This window comes from Athene cunicularia, assembly GCF_003259725.1.
Source record: "Athene cunicularia isolate RWA chromosome 1 unlocalized genomic scaffold, athCun1 chr1_part1, whole genome shotgun sequence".
Lineage (NCBI taxonomy): Eukaryota > Metazoa > Chordata > Aves > Strigiformes > Strigidae > Athene > Athene cunicularia.
The window spans coordinates 128,639,050-128,658,118 of record NW_020799091.1 but is presented as its reverse complement, the minus strand read 5'-3'; the positions used below and the strand labels follow the sequence as shown (position 1 = coordinate 128,658,118).

At 43.3% G+C, this 19,069-nt stretch overlaps 1 protein-coding gene across 1 annotated transcript in view; it reads left to right on the top strand.

Moving 5' to 3' along the window:
- The window catches only part of SYN3 (synapsin III), a 204,527-nt gene that overhangs the window by 152,220 nt on the left and 33,238 nt on the right, over nt 1–19,069 (top strand). Inside the window, exon 7 of the mRNA XM_026852807.1 lies at nt 13,932–13,994. Within this exon, the coding sequence (XP_026708608.1) occupies nt 13,932–13,994 (63 nt within the window). The remainder of the gene's footprint in view (nt 1–13,931; nt 13,995–19,069) is intronic.

Genomic DNA, 19,069 nt, shown 5'->3' with positions numbered 1-19,069 from the left:
ATGGTGAAATAGAGACCTTCCTACAGTTTTTGGCTTCTACCAAAACCATGTAATTTAAAAGTTCCTAAGAAATCTCAAGAGACACAGATAATTCAGTCATAGGATGCAATGGCTGCCTGTCCCCAGTGTCTCTGACATGAGTAAAAAATTAGTCTGGATAAACATAGAAGATTTTTATCTGGAGAAAGAATCTTGAAACTGGAAAGCACAAGAACAAGGATGTAGAAAGAGCAAGGCTCATATGTGATCCCCACCTGTCTAGGTGCCTACAAAAAGATGCCCAACAACTTCAGGGTTCAGAAGAGCTGTTGCCAGTGTTCAACTCCACGTGTAGCCCATGGAGGAGGTAGGTCCATGGAATAAGTCTTTGGAGACACTCTACACATTTATGTCCCATAGAACAAAAAGTAGGGGATGTATATCTCACTGCCATGTCATTCAAATACTTAGTGGAGTATTTGAATTCCTGCATGAGCCTAAAGGCTCAAAATGCTGAAAATAAGATCTGGCCATAAAACAGGGCAAACTGGGCCCATAGCATAAACACTTCTCATGTGAGGTAATACCTGAATTTCTAGGTCAGTGGACAAAATAAATATGGTGTAAATATCTGTGGCTGTAGGAGAAAAATTCACCCACTGTGAATTTGATCTGAAAGAGGTAATCAGTGGAAATTATCATATGGGAATGGTTTGACATACAGCCACATATGATAGACCATTTGTCCATACAATTGAAATAAAACACTAACATGAGAGCATAAAAAGATAGGGCATTATGTGAGATAAAAACTATTCTCCTGCTCAACCCAGTGAGACAAACTGAGACTATATTAACAGTAGCAAACCAAACAGTGCCAGGCCCATTCTCTGGCAACTCTGACAATGGTCCAACTCCAGCTGTGCTATCAAACTCTCTTAGACTCCTATGGGGTACAGCTGCAGACTTATGGTGGTTTTCATGTTGTGCTTAGAAATTGTCTGGGAGAAGGCTCTTTGGCTTGAGCCAGAATATGCTAGAGATCAGTCTAACAATTTAACAGCTAGAGATCAGTCTAACAATTTAACAGTATAGACAACCCAGGGCCATCATCCTTGCTATGTCATTGCTCTGTTTACTAGTATAAATGTATCCTGAGATGCCAGCTGCGGGTTGACACTTCCCATATTCCTTATTCTTCTTTATGTCCAAAGTGTCTTATACTCTGGAGCATTAATCAAGATTACTAGCCATGCTTTTAAAAAAGTGTAAAAATAAACCAGGTATCTATCAAAAAAGTTCAACTGTGACTGCCTGGTTCTCTGTGCTGCTATTTCTATAGCTCCAAGTGCTGAAGAATGGCAAGAAGGAAGGAGTGATTCATTGCCCAACAGCTTTCAGGAGCCTAGAGGGTATTTCAGATGTTCCAGGATATCCCATTCCCTGTACCAGACAGTATCCATAGATCATTGCTTATGGCCCTCTTCCTGACAGTCAAGGCTGCACAGGACCATTGGCACAGTTACAACAGCATGAGACCTACAATAAAACATAAGAGCTATTTCTGTGTCAGGCAGAGTATTTCTTGATGAATGTACTAGTAAGTCCAGGTCCCACTTCTCAAGTTACACTGGCAGAACTGCAGCACTCTCAAATGTGCTACCAAAGGTTGTGAAATCACAACCAAGCCCTTGGACTCGAGTGTGATTCTCCTGAGCTTTGCAGTCAGGGCACGTGGCTTCACTTTGTTTAAAAGCTGAAGTGAGAAACATATTCACTTTGCCCTTTGGAGACAGGGAAGCACTTGTAGCAGACTGCATGGTGAGGTTAGAGATCATCAGTAACAGGGGAATGATCAGCTTCAGTGAGATCTAATTACTCCTGTGGTGCCTGTTGCTGAAGATGGTTTTCTGCTGTGAAGTTCAGGGAAGTTTTCTTCTCTCCAAAGAAATCCTATGCTGCTCATTTTGAAATCAGTCAGAAATCAAAGTTTGCCTAAAAAAAAAAAAAGGACAGTCTAGCCTTCTGAGCAAAGGGAGAGTTCTGTCAGCCAGCATCTTGTGAACCTTAGGGGTTCTTGGAAGAGAGGTGGCTTTGAAGACTTCAGCATAACTTCTTAAAGCATATTTTTCCTCTCTGTCTCCTTCCTTCTTGTTATTCTTCTACTTGCCAGTATCTTCTACTACAGCCTAGTTGCTACAGTTTTTCCAAAGGTAACCCATCGAAAGAAAATCCCTAGAGAGTTCCCCACCCTCTAAAACTGGTGTTCACCATCAATCCCTCTGCAATGTGTTTACACGGGGAATGGAATTTTCTAATTGGAGAAATACACAGCAAAATGTACCCAGTTCAGGTCAGGGGGAAAAGAAGACTCAAGAGTTTCTTCTCTTCCATTGCATCCCACAAAAAAATATTTAAACAGTTTTTCAAAATAAGGAATTGGGAGAATATATTCACTCTTCGAGTGTGGTAGTTTGACCTTGGTAAATGCCAGGTACCCACCAAGTCGCTCTATCACTTCCCTCCCTTACCCCCTGTTTTCTCAACAGGGCAGAAAGGGGGAATGTAAATAAGATAGGAAACAAACGAACAAACAAACAAACAAACAAACAAAATCCTTGTGGGTAAAACAAAAGCAGTTTTAATGTAAGCAAAGCAAAGGTATACATGTGGGAGTAAAAAGAAACAGACTTGTTCTCTACTTCCCATGGACAGGCGATGTTGGGCCTTCTCAGGAAGCAGGGCTCCAATACGCATAGCAGTTGCCTCAGAGGACCAAGGGTGACACCCCCGCTCTTGCTCCTTTTTCTCAGCTTTATACTCGAGCAGACATCCTATGGTCTGGAATATCCCTTTAGTCAGTTTGTGTCAGCTGTCCTGGTTGTGTCTCCTCCCAAGATCTTGCCCACCCCATGACAACCCTCATCACTCCAGCAAACAAGGAAAGACAAGAGGCTTCCTTAAAGGCAACACTGCAAAATACTGGCTAAGTGAACACCACAAGAAGAAAATAAACTTTTCTATGTATTCATAATAATAAAAAAAAAACGCTTGTATTTTGAGATGTGGTAATGGGGATTTATTGACCAGGACTGCTAGATATGTATGTGAATACAAGGACGTGCACAAACATACTAGAGTGGTTTTTTGCTGAGCATCTCCTTACCTGGATGTGTTCATGTCATTCTCACACCCGAAGCTCCAAGCGAATAAGAATAATATCAAATGCTCACAGTCTTATCCTCCAAATGATGATGGGGACTACTGGGAATCTAAAAGTATCTTGTCTCAAATAAAGGAGAAGTTAAGTGACATTAGAGGTGAAATTAATGATAAAAAGTTTTGTTTCATTTTGTGCTTAATTTTTTCCACTAATTTCCATGACCTGTTCTAACAACAGCAAGTGTTAGGAGCCCTGAAACATTGGTTTGTGGTTTCTTTACTCAAGGATGTGGGGACTAAGTCATGTTGCTGTTTGGGGTTTTGTTGGTTGTTTTTTGGGGTTTTTTTTGGGGGGGTTGGTTTGGTTTTGTTTTGTTTTGTTTTGTTTTTTTTAGTGTTGTGGTTTTTAAAAGCGGTGATAGAATCAAAAGATAATTTTTCACGATGATGAAGGATCTTCACACCCTAAGGTACTGCTGACTTCACTTAGTAGCACAAATTGATTTATGTGATATCTCCATGTAGTTCCTCATTATGTTCATTCCTATGTGAAACTATTCCTATGTCTCACCTTCAGTGCTAAATTAAATGAGAAGTCCATCCATCTAAAGCATTTTAGATCTAACACTTTGCACTCATTCCTGGTCCTCCCATTGTTCTCACAGATATCCAGGCCTGCAGCAGTGATGTCCCTCTTCAAATTACTGAATGTTTTCTCTCCCCAAAATCTTGTAATCACCAGCCTCATTCTTTCCTCTTCTTCACATCACTTCCAAAATTTAGTTGCTTGATAAAACTTTGGCCTCTGCCCTCACAGTGCTCTGCATCATGTTTATTTCTATTTGATTTTACAAGCCTCCCTTACAGACTTTACTAAAACTATGGTGGACTAAATCGTCACATCATCCACAGTACTGATCACAGAGTTGCTGAGGAGAGGGGCTCCAAGGCGGACGAAAGCATCAAAAAATCCACGGCAAAACTGCAAGCCAAGAAGGCAGAAGCCCAGGGAAGAGGGAGAGCCTCAAGCTGTCTCCCCTCTGAGTGGGAAGAGTGAGCTGCCAACTGAGGACAGCAGGGACTCAGTGTGGGTGGAGACTAGAGTGATGTCACCCAACACCCCTCACATATAAGAGGATCCTACGGGGAGTTCAAGGAACCAGGAACCCAGCAAACAGGATGGGAAAACAGCATGTGGCATGTCAGAAGGGTGTGGCACAGCAGTTTACACAGGCGGGGCATGCAGGTGAAGTGTGCAGACAGGGCATAGTCCCTCTCCTGGCTATAGAGCTTAATTTAGCTAGTTGTCATCTCATCGTCCTCCATGAGTAGACAGAGCTATGGTCTCCACTCAGGTGAAAACCACTGCCAGAAAGAACATGGCAACCCAGACGGAGCTGCCACACAAACGTGCAGTGGTCCAGGTCCCGGGCTGCAGGGAGTGCCTGAGCCTGTCAGTCCTGCCAGAGAGCAGCAGGGACAGCACCTGTGTGCGCTGTGATCAGCTGGATGACCTGCTCAACCTGGTGGCGGAACTCAAAGAGGTTGAAAGATTAAGAAGTATTAGGGAGTGCAAAAGGGAAATTGATTGATGGAGTAACACCTTAGCACCCCTGAACCAACAGGAGCAAATGGAGGCTCCAAAAGAGGCAGGTGATCCTTCACCCTCTTGCTGCCAGGCAGAAGGAGGAGACCTAAGAGGTGGGGGAGGCTGGAAATAGATCCCTGCTCAGGGAGGCAGGAAAATCCTCTCCCGACCTCCCTCACCTTTTACGGTATCTCTTCACAATAGATACTGAGCCCTGGAACTTTTGAATGAAGTAGAGAAGGATGAAGAAAATGAGTCAAACAAGGACGAAGATCAAGGTTCACCAAGGACGGGTTGCCCTAGACCAGGTGTTAAAACCAGGTCTAAAAAGAACCCCAGAAGGGTCATTGTAGTGGGTGACTCCATTCTGAGGGGTGTGGAAGGCCCAATATGCAGACCAGACCCACTTCATAGGAAGTCTGCTGCCTCCCTGGGGCCTGGATGAAGGACCTCATGGCTAAACTCCCCACTCGAGTGAGACCCAAGGACTACTACCCTCTCATGGTTTTTCAGGTGGGTAGCAATATTACAAGGAGTAGTCCAAAATCAATGAAGAGAGAATTCAGGGTCTTGGGGAAACTGGTCAAGGGGCCAGGGGAACAAATAGTCTTCTCCATCATCCCTTCAGTTGCAGGGGTAGATGAGGAAGATTACAGGAGAACTCAACAGATGAACTTGTGGCTCCAAGACTGGTGTTACTGGCAGGGCTTCGGATTTTTCGGTCACAGGTAAGGATACAGGATGCCAGACATTGTGGCAACAGTTGGGATGCAGCTGTCCCAGAGGGGGAAAAGGATGTTGGGGCAGGAGTTAGCTGGACTCATTGAGAGAGCTTTAAACTGGATTTGAAGGGGGAGAGGACAAAATTGGACATAAGCCCCAGGGAACATTACCAGAGTTTGTGGGCTGTTGTGACAGCGATAACCCTCACCCTGCTATCTCAGTGGAGGCAAGGGATGGAGACATGCAGCACAACAAACATTCAAGAGATATTGATGGATCAGTAACTATGGTAACACCTGTGAAAGGTCAGGCTGGAATTAGGACCTCTAAAAGCAAAAAGGTGCTGGGGACATCAGCCCATCTAAAGTGCATATATATCAATGCGCACAGCATGGGTAACAAAGAGGAGGAGCTTGAAGCCATGATGCAGCACAAAAATTATGATGTAGTGGCTATTACAGAAATATGGTGAGATGTCTCCCATGACTGGAGTGAGCCAGTTGATGGCTCCAAGCTCTTTAGGAGGGATAGACATGGAAGGAGATGTGGTGGGGTGGCACTGTATGTTAGGGTCTGTTGTGATGGCTTCAAACACAGGTACAGTGAAGACAGGGTGGAGTGTCTTTGCATTAGAATCAGAGGGAAGGCCAACAGGGCAGATGTCATAGTGGGAGTCTATTACAGACCACCCACCCAGGACAGAGAGGTGGATGAAATATTCTATAGGCACTTAGGAGAAATCTCATGATCACTTGCACTTATTCTTGTGGGAGACTTTAACTTCCCAGACATCTGCTGGAAATACAACGCAGCAGAGTGGGACCAGTGCAGGAGATTCCTGCAATGTGTGGCAGATAACTTCCTGACAGAGTTGGGGAGTGAACCGACCAGAGAAGGTGCACTTCTGGATCTCCTCTTTGTGAACAGAGAAGGACTGGTGGATGATGTGACAGTTGGAGGCCGACTAGGGCACAGTGATCATGAAATAATAGACTTCTGTATTCCTAGAAAGACCAGAAGAGGGGGCATCAGAACTGACATCCTGGACTTCCAAAGGGCTAACTTTGTTTTGTTTAGGCACCTACTTGACAGGATCCCTTGGGAGACGATCCTGAAGGGTATAGGGGCCCGGAAGGCTGGGCGCTCTTTAAGAAGGAAGTGTTAATGGCTTAGGAGCAGGTGGTCCCCAGGTGCTCTAAGAGAAGCCGGCAGAGGAGAAGACCACCCTGGCTGAACAGGGAGCTTTGGCTGCAACTCAGGGAGAAAAAGAGAGTTTACAGCCTTTGGAAGAAGGGGTTAGCGACTCACAATTATTACAAAGATGCTATGAGGCTATGGAGAGCAGAAATCAGGAGGTCTAAAGCCCAGCTAGAAATTAATCTGGCTTCAGCGGTAAAAGGTAAAAAGAAATGTTTCTATAAGTACTTCAACAGCAAAAGAAAGACCAGGGAGAGCCTCCATCCCCTGCTAGATGCAGAAGGAAACATGGCAATGGGTGATGAGGAGAAGGCTGAGGTGCTTAATGCCTTCTTTGCCTCAGACTTTAATAACAAGACTAGTTGTACTGAGGGAATTCAACCTCCCCAGACAGGAGACAGAGACTGGGAGAACAACCCCCCTGCAATCCAGGAGGAGACAGTCGGTGACCTACTATGTCACACAGACACACACAAGTCTATGGGACGGGATGGGATACACCCGACGGTGCTGAAGGAGCTGGTTGGGATGCTCGCCAAGCCGCTTTCCATCATTTACCGGCAGTCCTAGCTGACCCGGGAGGTCCCAACTGATTGGAAATTGGCCAATGTGACGTCCATATATAAGAAGGGTCGGAAGGATGATCCGGGAAGTTACAGGCCTGTCAGCTTGACTTTGATGCCCGAGAAACTGATTGGAGGAGCTCATCCTGAGTGCCATCACACAACACGTGCGGGACAAACAGATGACTGGGCCCAGTCAGCATGGGTTTATGAAAGGCAGGTCCTGCTTGACAAACCTGATCTCCTTCTACAACAGGGTGACCTGCTTATTGGATGAGGGAAAGGCTGTGGATGTTCTCTACCTTGACCAGCATTCTCCTGGTGAAACTGGCTGCTCGCAGCTTGGATGGGCACACACTTTGCTGGGTAAAAACCTGGCTGGATGGCCAGGTCCAAAGAGTTGTGGTGAACGGAGTTAAATTTGGTTGGCGGCTGGTCACGAGTGGTGTCCCCCAGGGCTCGGTTTTGGGGCCACTCCTGTTAAACATCTTTGTTGATGATCTGGACGAGGGGATCGAGTGCACCCTCACTAAGTTTGCAGATGACACCAAGTTGGGTGGGAGTGTTGATCTGCTCGAGGGTAGGGAGGCTCTGCAGAGAGACCTGGACGGGCTGGAGTGATGGGCTGAGGCCAACTGTAGGAGTTTCAATAAGGCCAAATGCCGGGGGCTGCCCTTGGGCGACAACAAACCCCCCAGCAGCGCTATGGGCTTGGGGAGGAGTGGCTGGAGAGCTGCCAGTCAGAGAGGGACCTGGGGGTGTTGATTGACAGCTGGCTGAACAGGAGCCAGCAGTGTGCCCAGGTGGCCAAGAAGGCCAATGGCATCCTGGCTTGCATCAGCAATAGCATGACCAGCAGAGACTGGGGAGGGATCTTACCCTTGTACTTGGCACTGGTGAGGCTACACCTCGATTCCTGTGTTCCGTTTTGGGCCCCTCACTACAAAAAGGACATTGAATTATTTGAGCATGTTCAAAGAAGGGCAACGAAGCTGGTGCAGGGTCTGGTGCACAGGTCGTACGAGGAGCGGCTGAGGGAACTGGGGGTGTTTAGTCTGGAGAAGCCTGAGGGGAGACCTCATCTTCCTCTACAACTACCTGAAAGGAGGTTGCAGAGAGCTGGGGATGAGTCTCTTTAACCAAGTAATAAGCGATAGGACAAGAAGGAATGCCCTTAAGTTGCTCCAGGGAGGGTTTAGGTTGGATATTGGGAAGCATTTATTTACAGAACTGATTGTTAGGCGTTAGAGTAGGCTGCCCAGGGAGGTGGTGGAGTTCCCATCCCTGGAAGTGTTTAAGAGTTGGGTTGACTTAGCACTGAGGGATATGGTGTAGTTGGGAACGGTCAGTGTGAGGTTACGGGTCGGACTAGATGATCTTCAAGGTCTTTTCCAACCTAGATGATTCTGTGATTCTGTGATTCTGTGATTTCATCACCCCAGCTCAGTGAAGATATGTAAAACTTAACCTATCCTAAAATGATATGCTGTCTTCTCTTTTGCTAGAAGGAGCACTGTTATATTCCAGCTGCCATCCCATATATGAGTCACCATACTGCTTCAGGTCCTACCTTGTACAATGCTGTCTTGTTCCAGCTGCTACTGAACTCATGTAACAAGTAATTAATCACTTTTTTCATCATAAGCTATATCTCCTCCTTCCTCTGGAGACCCTTGAGGATACCTGCTCCTCCTCAGGATTTACTTCAGCTGGCTTGGAAGTATAGGCCCTCTTTCCGCAGCTAATGACTTTTTCTTCATTGTTTTATAATTATAAAACAGTAATGAATACACGTGTGTTTTAAAGGAATACGTAACACATTTCTTTAATAGAGCACAGATGTTAATGCTGTCAACTTTTATTTTTCAACATGTTTTCTCATTGTTGCTTGTTGTTTCTTACTCTATTTCTGATCTAGTAAACAGCAGAGGGGAAGGACTTGTCTGTCATAGTTATTGGCCACCACCAACCTCCATGACTCCACAGTATTAATCTGTGGAGTGAGCCATGCTGCATGCAACTGGTAATTACACTGACTCATGAGTAAGTGAATAATAGGGAGCACTACTGCTTCTCCTCCATATTTCACTATAGAGCCCTGACTTTGCCATGTCTGGCAAGGCTGGCATGCAACCAGTGCAGACCTTCAACTAAGATTTTCAGTAAGATAATTACATAAACATAATGACATTGTGTCATAACATCATTAATTTTCTGTAGGTTTGAATCAGCTTGTATGCTTTTACAAGAAATTATATATATTAATTGCTCCTCCAACTTAACTGGGAAGTGCCACACACATTACTTTCAACATTTAGTTCTCAAGTGCATGAACAATATTCCCACAATCCATTAGGTACCCACCCAGAACACACTTGGTCATCATACAAGGAAAGGCAGCTAAATAAACAGAAAGGTCAGTTTTAGAGTATAAAAGCTTGAAAAATTCACAGTATTACTTCTGGGAGAAGCATGAAGTAAAAATATTGGTTCCAAGACACCAAATTTTTAATGTCTCCATCTCACATCTCTCCAGTTCCTTCCTAATGTTATCCATGATGTCATTGCACCCTGGACTATTCTTTTTAGCATTGACTGGAAAGTCTTTGCAGAAGAAAGAATAATACTGGAAACTGGCAATGCATTGGATGAGATGAGATGAGATGAGATGAGATGAGATGAGATGAGATGAGATGAGATGAGATGAGATGAGATGAGATGGGATGATGTGAACTAACTCACAAAACTAAACACGGCAGGCAGAAGGAAATCAAAAGAGACATTCTGCATTCTTTATGGATTACAGGAAAGTACACAAAATCACAGACCTAAGATCAGCATTTCTCTTGAGGGCCTCAGTGAAACAAAAGAGAAAGCATTGTATTTATGGGATAGATCATGTTTCATCTAAGATTCTTTCCTTCAGATCAATGTAGATCCAACTCTGTTGTACTGCTCCACCAACAATAAATACAGAAAATGTTCATATATTTACAAGAAGTATTGAAAACCTCATTATTTGTTGGAAAGGAGGGACATAGGTTAAAGGGGAAAGTGTCATAGTTTACAGCCATGTGTTTTCAAATAGAGGATAATGTATGCATACCAGCACTCACTTTTACACACCAGTGACAAAATAATGATAAACTGCAAAGTGATCTTTGCAGTGACAGTATACACAGAGCAGAGCCATTAAAATCAGAGGCTAAAATTATATACTTTGGGCCTCCAGTATTGTAAACTGGAAATAATTTCATGACTCTCCCTTCACTCCTACCAGATGGCTTTGCCTGAGTTCCTATTTCATGATTCAAACTCCTGCTTGAGTCTAAACAGGCATCTTCACACAGCCAGTTCTAGACACGTATGTAAACTTTACCATCTCAAGACTTTTGTGTGACAGCATCTGGGAATATATTTATAGGATTTTAATTCAAAGGGTTGAGTTATGCATATGAACTAGCACCCTGCATCTAATCACTGAGCTAGCTGTAGTGCTGCAGTCCCATCCCAAAGCCTCATCAAACATCATCTATACTAGCCCTGTAAACAGCTCACATACACTTTAAAAGCATCAAAGTGTTTTTCCCCATTTTCCAAGAAAAAAGAGCCGTTACAATACATAAACAAACACATAGGAAGACAGAGACATATATCTTTGCATGTTTTCAGTAAAAACATGCTTTTCTTATTAAATTTTGTTGATATCCTTTGATTAAATATATATTCTTTCCCAGGAAATCTATGACTAAGTATGTGCAAATACTTATCTCAGGGGTCTGCCTTTGTGGCACCTGTGGCCACCCCCAGAAATTCCCACCACTTACGTGTGTGAATTGCTTCATAGTTGTGTGTATAAAATGTTCTCCCTTCCTTCATTTTTCCTGTCTGTGTGCTTGCCAAGTATGGTGGCTGGCCACCTTATTAGCAACAGAAATGGGACTCAAGTCCCAACAATACTCTGGTGGAAGCTGGAAGTGCCCTCACTGACTGCAGTGGAGTTCAGTCTGCTTCCACCACTTCAGCAAGGGCTTCCCACCTCCATTACTGGGTGTTTGTGGATTCTGGTTGCTTTAGTCCTGTGGACTATTGAGAACTTTTGATTCCACTTAACTTCAGCAGAGACTAAGGGCACTTCATGGTCACTAAACCCATCATAAAATGCAGATAAGTGTATGTGCTGCTCTGTCTCTCATTGGTTCCCCCATAAGGTGGGTTCATGAATACGGAAATTTGGTGTCAGAAGCAGATTCCTGGCAAACCATATGCTAGAATTTTCCTGGAGCTACAGCTTTCCCAGTGAGACTGCCACACATTCAGAGTCTGGATCTGTGTTTCACCTCAAACCCACACACTATGGCCAGGTCAAGCAGCTTCTGACTCCAGCATGCCCTGGCAGCAGCTGGTCACCCCTATGTGGGATAAGGCCAAGGCTTGCCAAGAAAGCTCATGTTTCCAAGAAGCAAAGAGAAAGGGAGAGGTTTGAGCGGAGCATTGTCATTGCTGATGGTTTCTTCCAGGCTAGTAGTAAAATTGGGTTGTTTATTGGATCCTAAACTTTCTTTGTATGTACATAGGAAAACAGATGCTTCCCACTCCTCAGCCCCATGCTCGAGCCAGGGCCCCTCAGCAAAACCTGCAAGTAGGATACATAAACAGGGCAGCAGAGACATCACTTCCTGCCTCTAGCTGCTTTGAGCTTGTGATATAACTTTATCTCTCCCACACACTTCTTTGGCCTCCTTGCCAGGGTATCAGGCCAGCTCTCAGCATGCAGCTTGCTTTTCCTGTGTGGTAGGAGCAGCTGCTGCCTCCACTCACGAACAGGGAACAGAGGCTTGCAAGCACTTTGGCTCAGAGTGCACAGGGCATGGATGACAGAGCTGGGAAGCAAGCCAGGTATCCCAGAGCCTGAGCAGGTGGGTAACCTAACTACTAGGTTACCTTTCATCTTCCAGAATTGAAGGCCTGACATGGTCAATCTTCGGTAAGCCTCAGGTGCAGTCCTCCATTTGATTCATTTATGCCAGCAGCAAATTAAGTTTCAGGCTCTTACAATGAATTAGAGAGGTGAAGGGGAAGCAGAGCGTAAACTCATGTGCCTGGACATATGCTTAACTATGTGGCTTCAAGATAGCCACCTATCACAGTCTCTTGAGTTTTTTTCCTTAAACAGCAGATGCTAGTCCCTGTCTGTGACAAGACTGTGATTTATTGCAGCTGTGTGCCCTTATGTGGTCTGAAGAGGATCCTTCAGCTTTCTGCCTGAAGAAGGTCCTCACAAGTGACACAGGTTGAGAACATGATACACTCACTGTTCCCATCTCCTGTGACATTTCTTTACATAAGCAGCTGAATAGTAAAACGTATCAGTGTTCATTACTAATTTTGTTATTTATAGTGACCTGCCACTGATGGAGGATGAAGCACCATTTTATCTTTAGGGCGTAGTGCCTGCCTGTCCATACAGACAATTGGTAATTAGCACAAGAACAATTTGTTTACCTATTCTGAAACTTAAATAAATAGGAGAGCCATTTATCTGTCAAAATTCAACTCCCTCCCATTGCCAGATCTCCAGGTTAACTGCTTAATGAATAGAGCTCATAGCTTCAGGCATTTAGGTAAAGACAAAAGTGTCTTTTAAAAGAATTCTCATTAAGGAAAATTAAATATGCAATAAGAAAAACCAAACCAAACAAAAACAACAGGTTATGTACTGAAGGGATAGCATTTAGATCACAAGAATCAGGAGCACTGCACAAGATGAAGATCACAGTAATGTCAAGCAGAGGTGTAGAAATGTACATAGGGAAGGTGTGGTGCATATATCCTGGTTAGTCCTGGCATGTGCATTTCCTGCCAGGGCAGCCACCCAGCTCTCAGCCTATCACTCCAATCCTAGCATGAGCATGAAAATGGGGAATAGAAGGCAGTGATGATATTTGTAGTTCTCAAAGTAGAATCCAACATCTGCACTAAGATGCACTTGCATGGCTTGAATGACAGGACCCTGACCAATGTAAACACCACACAAGCCAGGGAGAAGACATGACATTTTTTTTTTCTATTTTTATCACCTATTCCAACTCCTCTTTGTTTTCTTTTATTCCCTCTACCCACCCTTGAAGTTAGAGAAGAGAGGAAGAGGTGTTATGAATTGATGGACTTTGTGAGTTGCCCCAAGGGTTGGCCCCTGTTCCCTCTCTCCTTGCCCCCACCACTGTTGACAGGAGGGGAATGGGAGCTTCTGAGGGACTGCTCACATGCACTTAAAGGCCAAAGCAGTCTGTGTGGAAAAAGAACAAACAGCCCTTGTCTTTCTCACCATTCAGATTTTTTCAGCATCTGAAAGTGTTCACTTACTCAAGCTTGCAAGTGCAGCTTTTTTTACATGCACATGAGTGTACACACATACATACATACAGGGTTGGAAAAGCAACAGGAAAAAGTAAGAAGGTTTTAGAAGTTACTGCTATTAGGCTGCAAAAGTTGGTCATATCTGCAGAATTCTGCCTGGCCTCCATTTCTGATCTTATGGGTCCCAGTGAAGAGCTATTTGCTTATTGTCCCACCACCTGGACAATCTTTATTTGACCTTTTTATCCTCTCATCAGCATCTGGGAAGTGGATAAAATCTACTAAATAAAAGTAAACTATTTAAAATACAATGGGTGGAAAGAAATAACTAATGAGGAGCTCCTTCTTTTGTCTTTCAGCTCACAACTCCGAATTTCCCTGTAGTGATCAAGCTGGGACATGGTCATGCTGGAATGGGGAAGGTAAGTAAAAGAAAAAATACATATAGCTCAGGAAAACAGATATATATATATATATGTGGCACATGATTCCTGTGATCATACACAGTGTGTGGCCAGCCAGAAAATGAGTTAAACCTCCCCACAGACTATCTGGGTTGCACTGGCTGTTCCTGTGGGAAAACAGGCCTTTTTCTGCTGCCACACACTTGGAGACAGGCAGTGGTATTGGGGTAGAGACTGCCTGGGATGCGGGAGGGGGGATGTGAAGAGTGAGGGAAAAATTGGCTGGGCTGAAGTCATTAGGCTCATCTTTTATATATTTTCTTCTCTCCTGAAAGTGGTAACATTTATTCAGACACCTGTGTGATGTGCAGCTACACCCCATAGCTCTCACAATGAGGAGCAGTGGTACTGGTCATTTTGAGCACATTATGATGACCTTATTCAATAAAATGGGAGCAACCCCTTCAGTTATTTTTTCCCTCCTTGCAAGAAAGAACAAGATCTTACAAAGCAGAGTGGCTGGTTGTCTGCCAAGGAATCCTGAAAAACAGTTCACTTCCCAGAAGGACATATTTGTTTCTCCCAGGCTCTCTGGGATCTTTATTCTTGGGGTGACAGAGCTTCCCTTTCAGTAGGGCATTGCCAGCACATTCCTGATGCACTTTAGCCTCCTCTTTCTTGCATATACCTTTTAAAAAAACATCCCTATCTGTCTAAAACTTGACTTGTTCAGAAGAAGGAAATTCTGTTGTATCATCTCTGAATCCAAATGGGTGGCACATGAACTTCATAACTGATACCCCTGTCACAGTGCTTCCCTAGAGCAGACAGACTTTCTCTCAGCCTCACACTTTGCCTTAAAATTATATATAGGTACAGCAAACAACCTTGGTGCAGCTTGTTTGCTTACACTCTGGAAACAGAAGCCCTTTTTGGCTTCCTGGATTGCACATGGAAGCTCTCATAATCTTTCCTACTTTGGTTGCAGCCTTCACCTGTCTGAATGGTAGCTGCCAGAGAGGAAGTGGGCTCAGATCCCTGGGCCAGTGGTGGAGTTGGCTTTCAGCATCAAAGAACAAACATTTAAGTAAGCAGGAAAAGTTTGTTAAAATACTGGTGTTGCGTATGTTAAACAGGCAGAGGTGTCATTGAATTAGAGTACATGCAGACCTGTAATGTAGGGAGAGATTCGTGTTCCTCTCTTGTGCACAAAGAACCCTCAGTGGCTACACAAATGAGGGCAGAATCAAAGTACCCCAATTTTAACAGTGTTTGCAGATAAAACTCTAAGCAGAATAATTAGCTATTGTCTTCTGCACCAGACACCAGGTCTTCTTCCATCCCTCACTTTCCAACACATTTTATTCTTTAATGATATTGATTTTTGCTGTCACAAGTTATAGAGGAAGAGAGTTTCTATTCAAATTCCAAGCACAATTGTATGCAGTAGTACAAGGTGGGTACATAGGAAGTCGTTCCACATGAAGATAGGCTGACAGCCAGCATCTTAGAAGAAAGAATTGGTCTGAGGCCAAATTTACTTTAGTCCATTATGAAATTAGAGACTACTAGCAGAGTCTGGACATGGATTTGGGCACAGAATTTCAACACTGCTCTGTTTAGTAGATGAGGAAGTTGCAGGAAGGAAGGTTGTTGACCTTATGGTTTTAGTTTGGGCTCTTCTCCAGCCACAAGCAGCCTGAAGGAAAATTGAGACTGATTAAATTAGTCTTCTTGAAGTCCCACTGTATTTCATTGCATAGAGCAAAAGAAGAAGAGGGAAAGTGAAAACAAAATAAAGAACAAGTCAGTTGGTTTAAAAGACAAGTAACAGAAATTTGTTTCATGTTGTTTTTAAGGCAATAGGGCTCAAGCCCAACTGGGATTGACAGAAAGAAACCACAGAAAATGTCAGAAGAAGTATAGATAAACACAACTATGGGTATACTAGAAAAGTAACACCTATAGGTAAAAAAACATCAGACCTTCAATTAAGTAATCCAGAATAAAGAAGTTTCCAGGAGACATAATGGTGGTTTAAAACATCATGATGTAAAAGCAGTAACCAGTGATGATAAGGAGATTACAGAGACCTAAAGGATTTCTTTGCATTGGTCTTAAGTAGAGATGATAGCAGGTCTTTAGCTGTAAAATATACCTAATATGAAAAGAGAAAAAGGTTTGCTTTTGGTTTAGATGAGTTTAAGAAAACAAATGTTAATAAAGCACCTGCATCGGGTCATGTTTTGTATAAAAGCAGTGACTGAAGAAACAAAGGATAAAATAACTAACTTATTAGCCAAAGTGCACATGTGAGTATTAAAAATAGCACTTACTACAACAAACGATGTCAAGATAGCAAGCCATATATTTGTACTTGTAATGGGTGCTTCTAAGGATGTGAGCATTCAGATTACAATCTAATTACCAGCAGAATCTGTCAAGGAAGTACTTATATTTTTCTTGTTATTAATGCTAAAATCACATGTAATGGGAGGCACCAAGACTTAGAAGAATGAGCAAAGATAGGAAGCCCAGACACTGTTATTTGTACTGAGCCAGTGGCCAGGAGCCAGAAAAGTTCTGGACACAGAAAAGGCCTCTTCCCCAGATTGCTCCACCATCAACTTGCAGGGATATTTGGGTCATTTCACAGTTCTTCAGTTTCTCTGTGTTACAGACCAAAGGGATTGTAATGATTAGCTGATACTTATTGTTAATTCATGTTCATAACCCTTTTGGCACTATAAGAAGTGTTGTTTATTATTTTGCAATAATGACTAAAAAGACCATAATTACAATAGTCAGACTTTCATTTCCACATATTGTTTGTTTTCACATTTGCACAAAATTCACTCACCACATTTTTTAATCAGAGGGTTGAATGGAGAATCCTCAAAGCTAAAATGAAAAATAGCTGTGTTAGGACTTGTAAGAAACAGGCTCTATTGACTGTCTTTAGCTTGGAAGAGGAGCAGTTAGTATTCAAGGTCAAGACCAAAACCGCTGGCAATATACCATTAGTGATAGAAATGCTCTTGCCAAGTGATGTGTGCATGTAAGGTGTAGGTGGAGATGAAGAAAAACATATTTTGAAATTTCCATTGAGAAATCCGGAAAAAATAGCCTTCCTATTGACTTGAAGAGAGACACCAGGAATAGACTTCACCCAGAGAGACAATCTTCTCATTAAAAACAGGACACATGCCCCTCATGCCCTCCCATGACCATCATTATTCCCCTTCAAAATTTGAAGTCACTTCATATTTCGCTGGCACTGGAAGATCATAACAAGTGCTCTGTGTGCTGATGGTCCAATACAGTATCAATACAAATAAAATGTCTGTAGAAATCATGCTTAGACAGTGTTTTACAATGGAGTCAGCAGAGAATGACCTTCCTCTTACTGTATTTAAGTTGCCAAGTCTCATGGGGTCAACAGTACTCAAGAAGTCTTCCAGGGAAACCATGGATGGACACTGAGAGGAAATGTCCTTCCCTGTGCAGAACTGAACCATTGTTCCCCCCAGCAGTTCCTAAGAGGTCAAGGCATCTTTAAGCACTGTGCAGTTTGAGCCCACCTCCCCCAGAATTGACTGGGGGGGTCTCTGTTGAATAGGGTGAGCACTACAGAGAGAAAGGAATAACACTTCTTCCTGACTCCAGATCTCATAATGCCAGAGCCCATGGAAAAGAATAAAGCTCTGAGTGTGTTGCTATCTGCCATTTGTATGCTAACATGACCCTAAAGTGCCCTAGGAACAGAGCCCAGCACTGCTAATTCACTCAAAGAGCCTCTTCACCTCTTCCTGATCAGATCATGAGAAGGAAACAACTGTCAGATCTGCAAAGAGAGGAAAAGCAGTATCTGTTCATGCAGCTTTATATATATTTATATTAATTATATATATATATACACATATATATATATACATTGCTGCTCTTAATTTATTTTTAGACCTCTCTAATTAGGCCATTTTAAGAGCCACCTCCTGTCCCCTCCCGCCCCATAATTATGAAAACACCTCCCCAGTACAAACCCTGGCTCACATGAATTTATTACATTGTAGAAGATAAACTTGTTGTTCATAATAATGTGGTCAGAGTTATTTTTTCTCTTACTGGATGGGAAAGACTTCTCCACTTTTTTTTTTTTCCTCCTTCTATAAGTATAACACAAACTAAACAGAGCCACTCTGTAATGTAAAAATACTGCAAGCTTTTTATCAGGAAGGACAGCTCGTCACCTTGTCTCTCTCGAGACTGGAAATAGGATGTTCCAAAAGTGAGAGCTTTGAAAATCCAGTGTGCTAAAGAGGAAAGGAAGGGGAAAGGGTTACCTTGACTTGTCAAGAAACAAATATTTTCTTTTGCAGAGGACAAATAATGACTTGACATGTAACATTCATGACAGAGCAGCCCAATCACTGTGTTCTCACTGACTCATGAGCAAAGAGGTACCACCCATCTTGAAAATAGCAAAAGCATCCACATTTCTTGTACATCAGTCTGAAAGCTTTTCCTGGACACAAAAAAGGGTGATTGATCCAGGGCTCAGGGGACCAGAGCTGCCAAGATCTGGAGCTGAGAGCTCTTCGTTAGGAAGTTAGTAGGGATTATAAGGTTTAATGCATTAAAGGCAGCATAACATCTGGAGAACTTCAGTGTGAGGATAATAAGGAAATGCAGACTCCTTTGTGTCTTCTATTATTTTGAGATGGGTCAAAGTTAGGCCTAAACTGAATGTGTGTCAGTTGGATCAGGTATTTTCTGAGAAAGGGAGTATAATCTGGGGTAGAGGGAAGGACAGGGAAGGAAACCCTCTGTGTAGAGCCATTGCTGAAGACCCGCTGTCCCAAAATGGTAAAGTCACTACAGAAAGGCTAAGTGCAGGTCAAGATGGACGAAAAATCACAAGCTTTGTGTGGCCACAGCAGTTCTTCTAGAGGAAAACACTCAGACCATGCACTTCTACAAGCCTGCCAAGACTCAGTTCAACATCCCAGTGCCAAGCTCAGCCCTAGACACTTAACCTTCCAGCTGAACCTGCCTCTAACCCCAGTTTGGACACAAAAACTGCTTCTGCAAGCCAT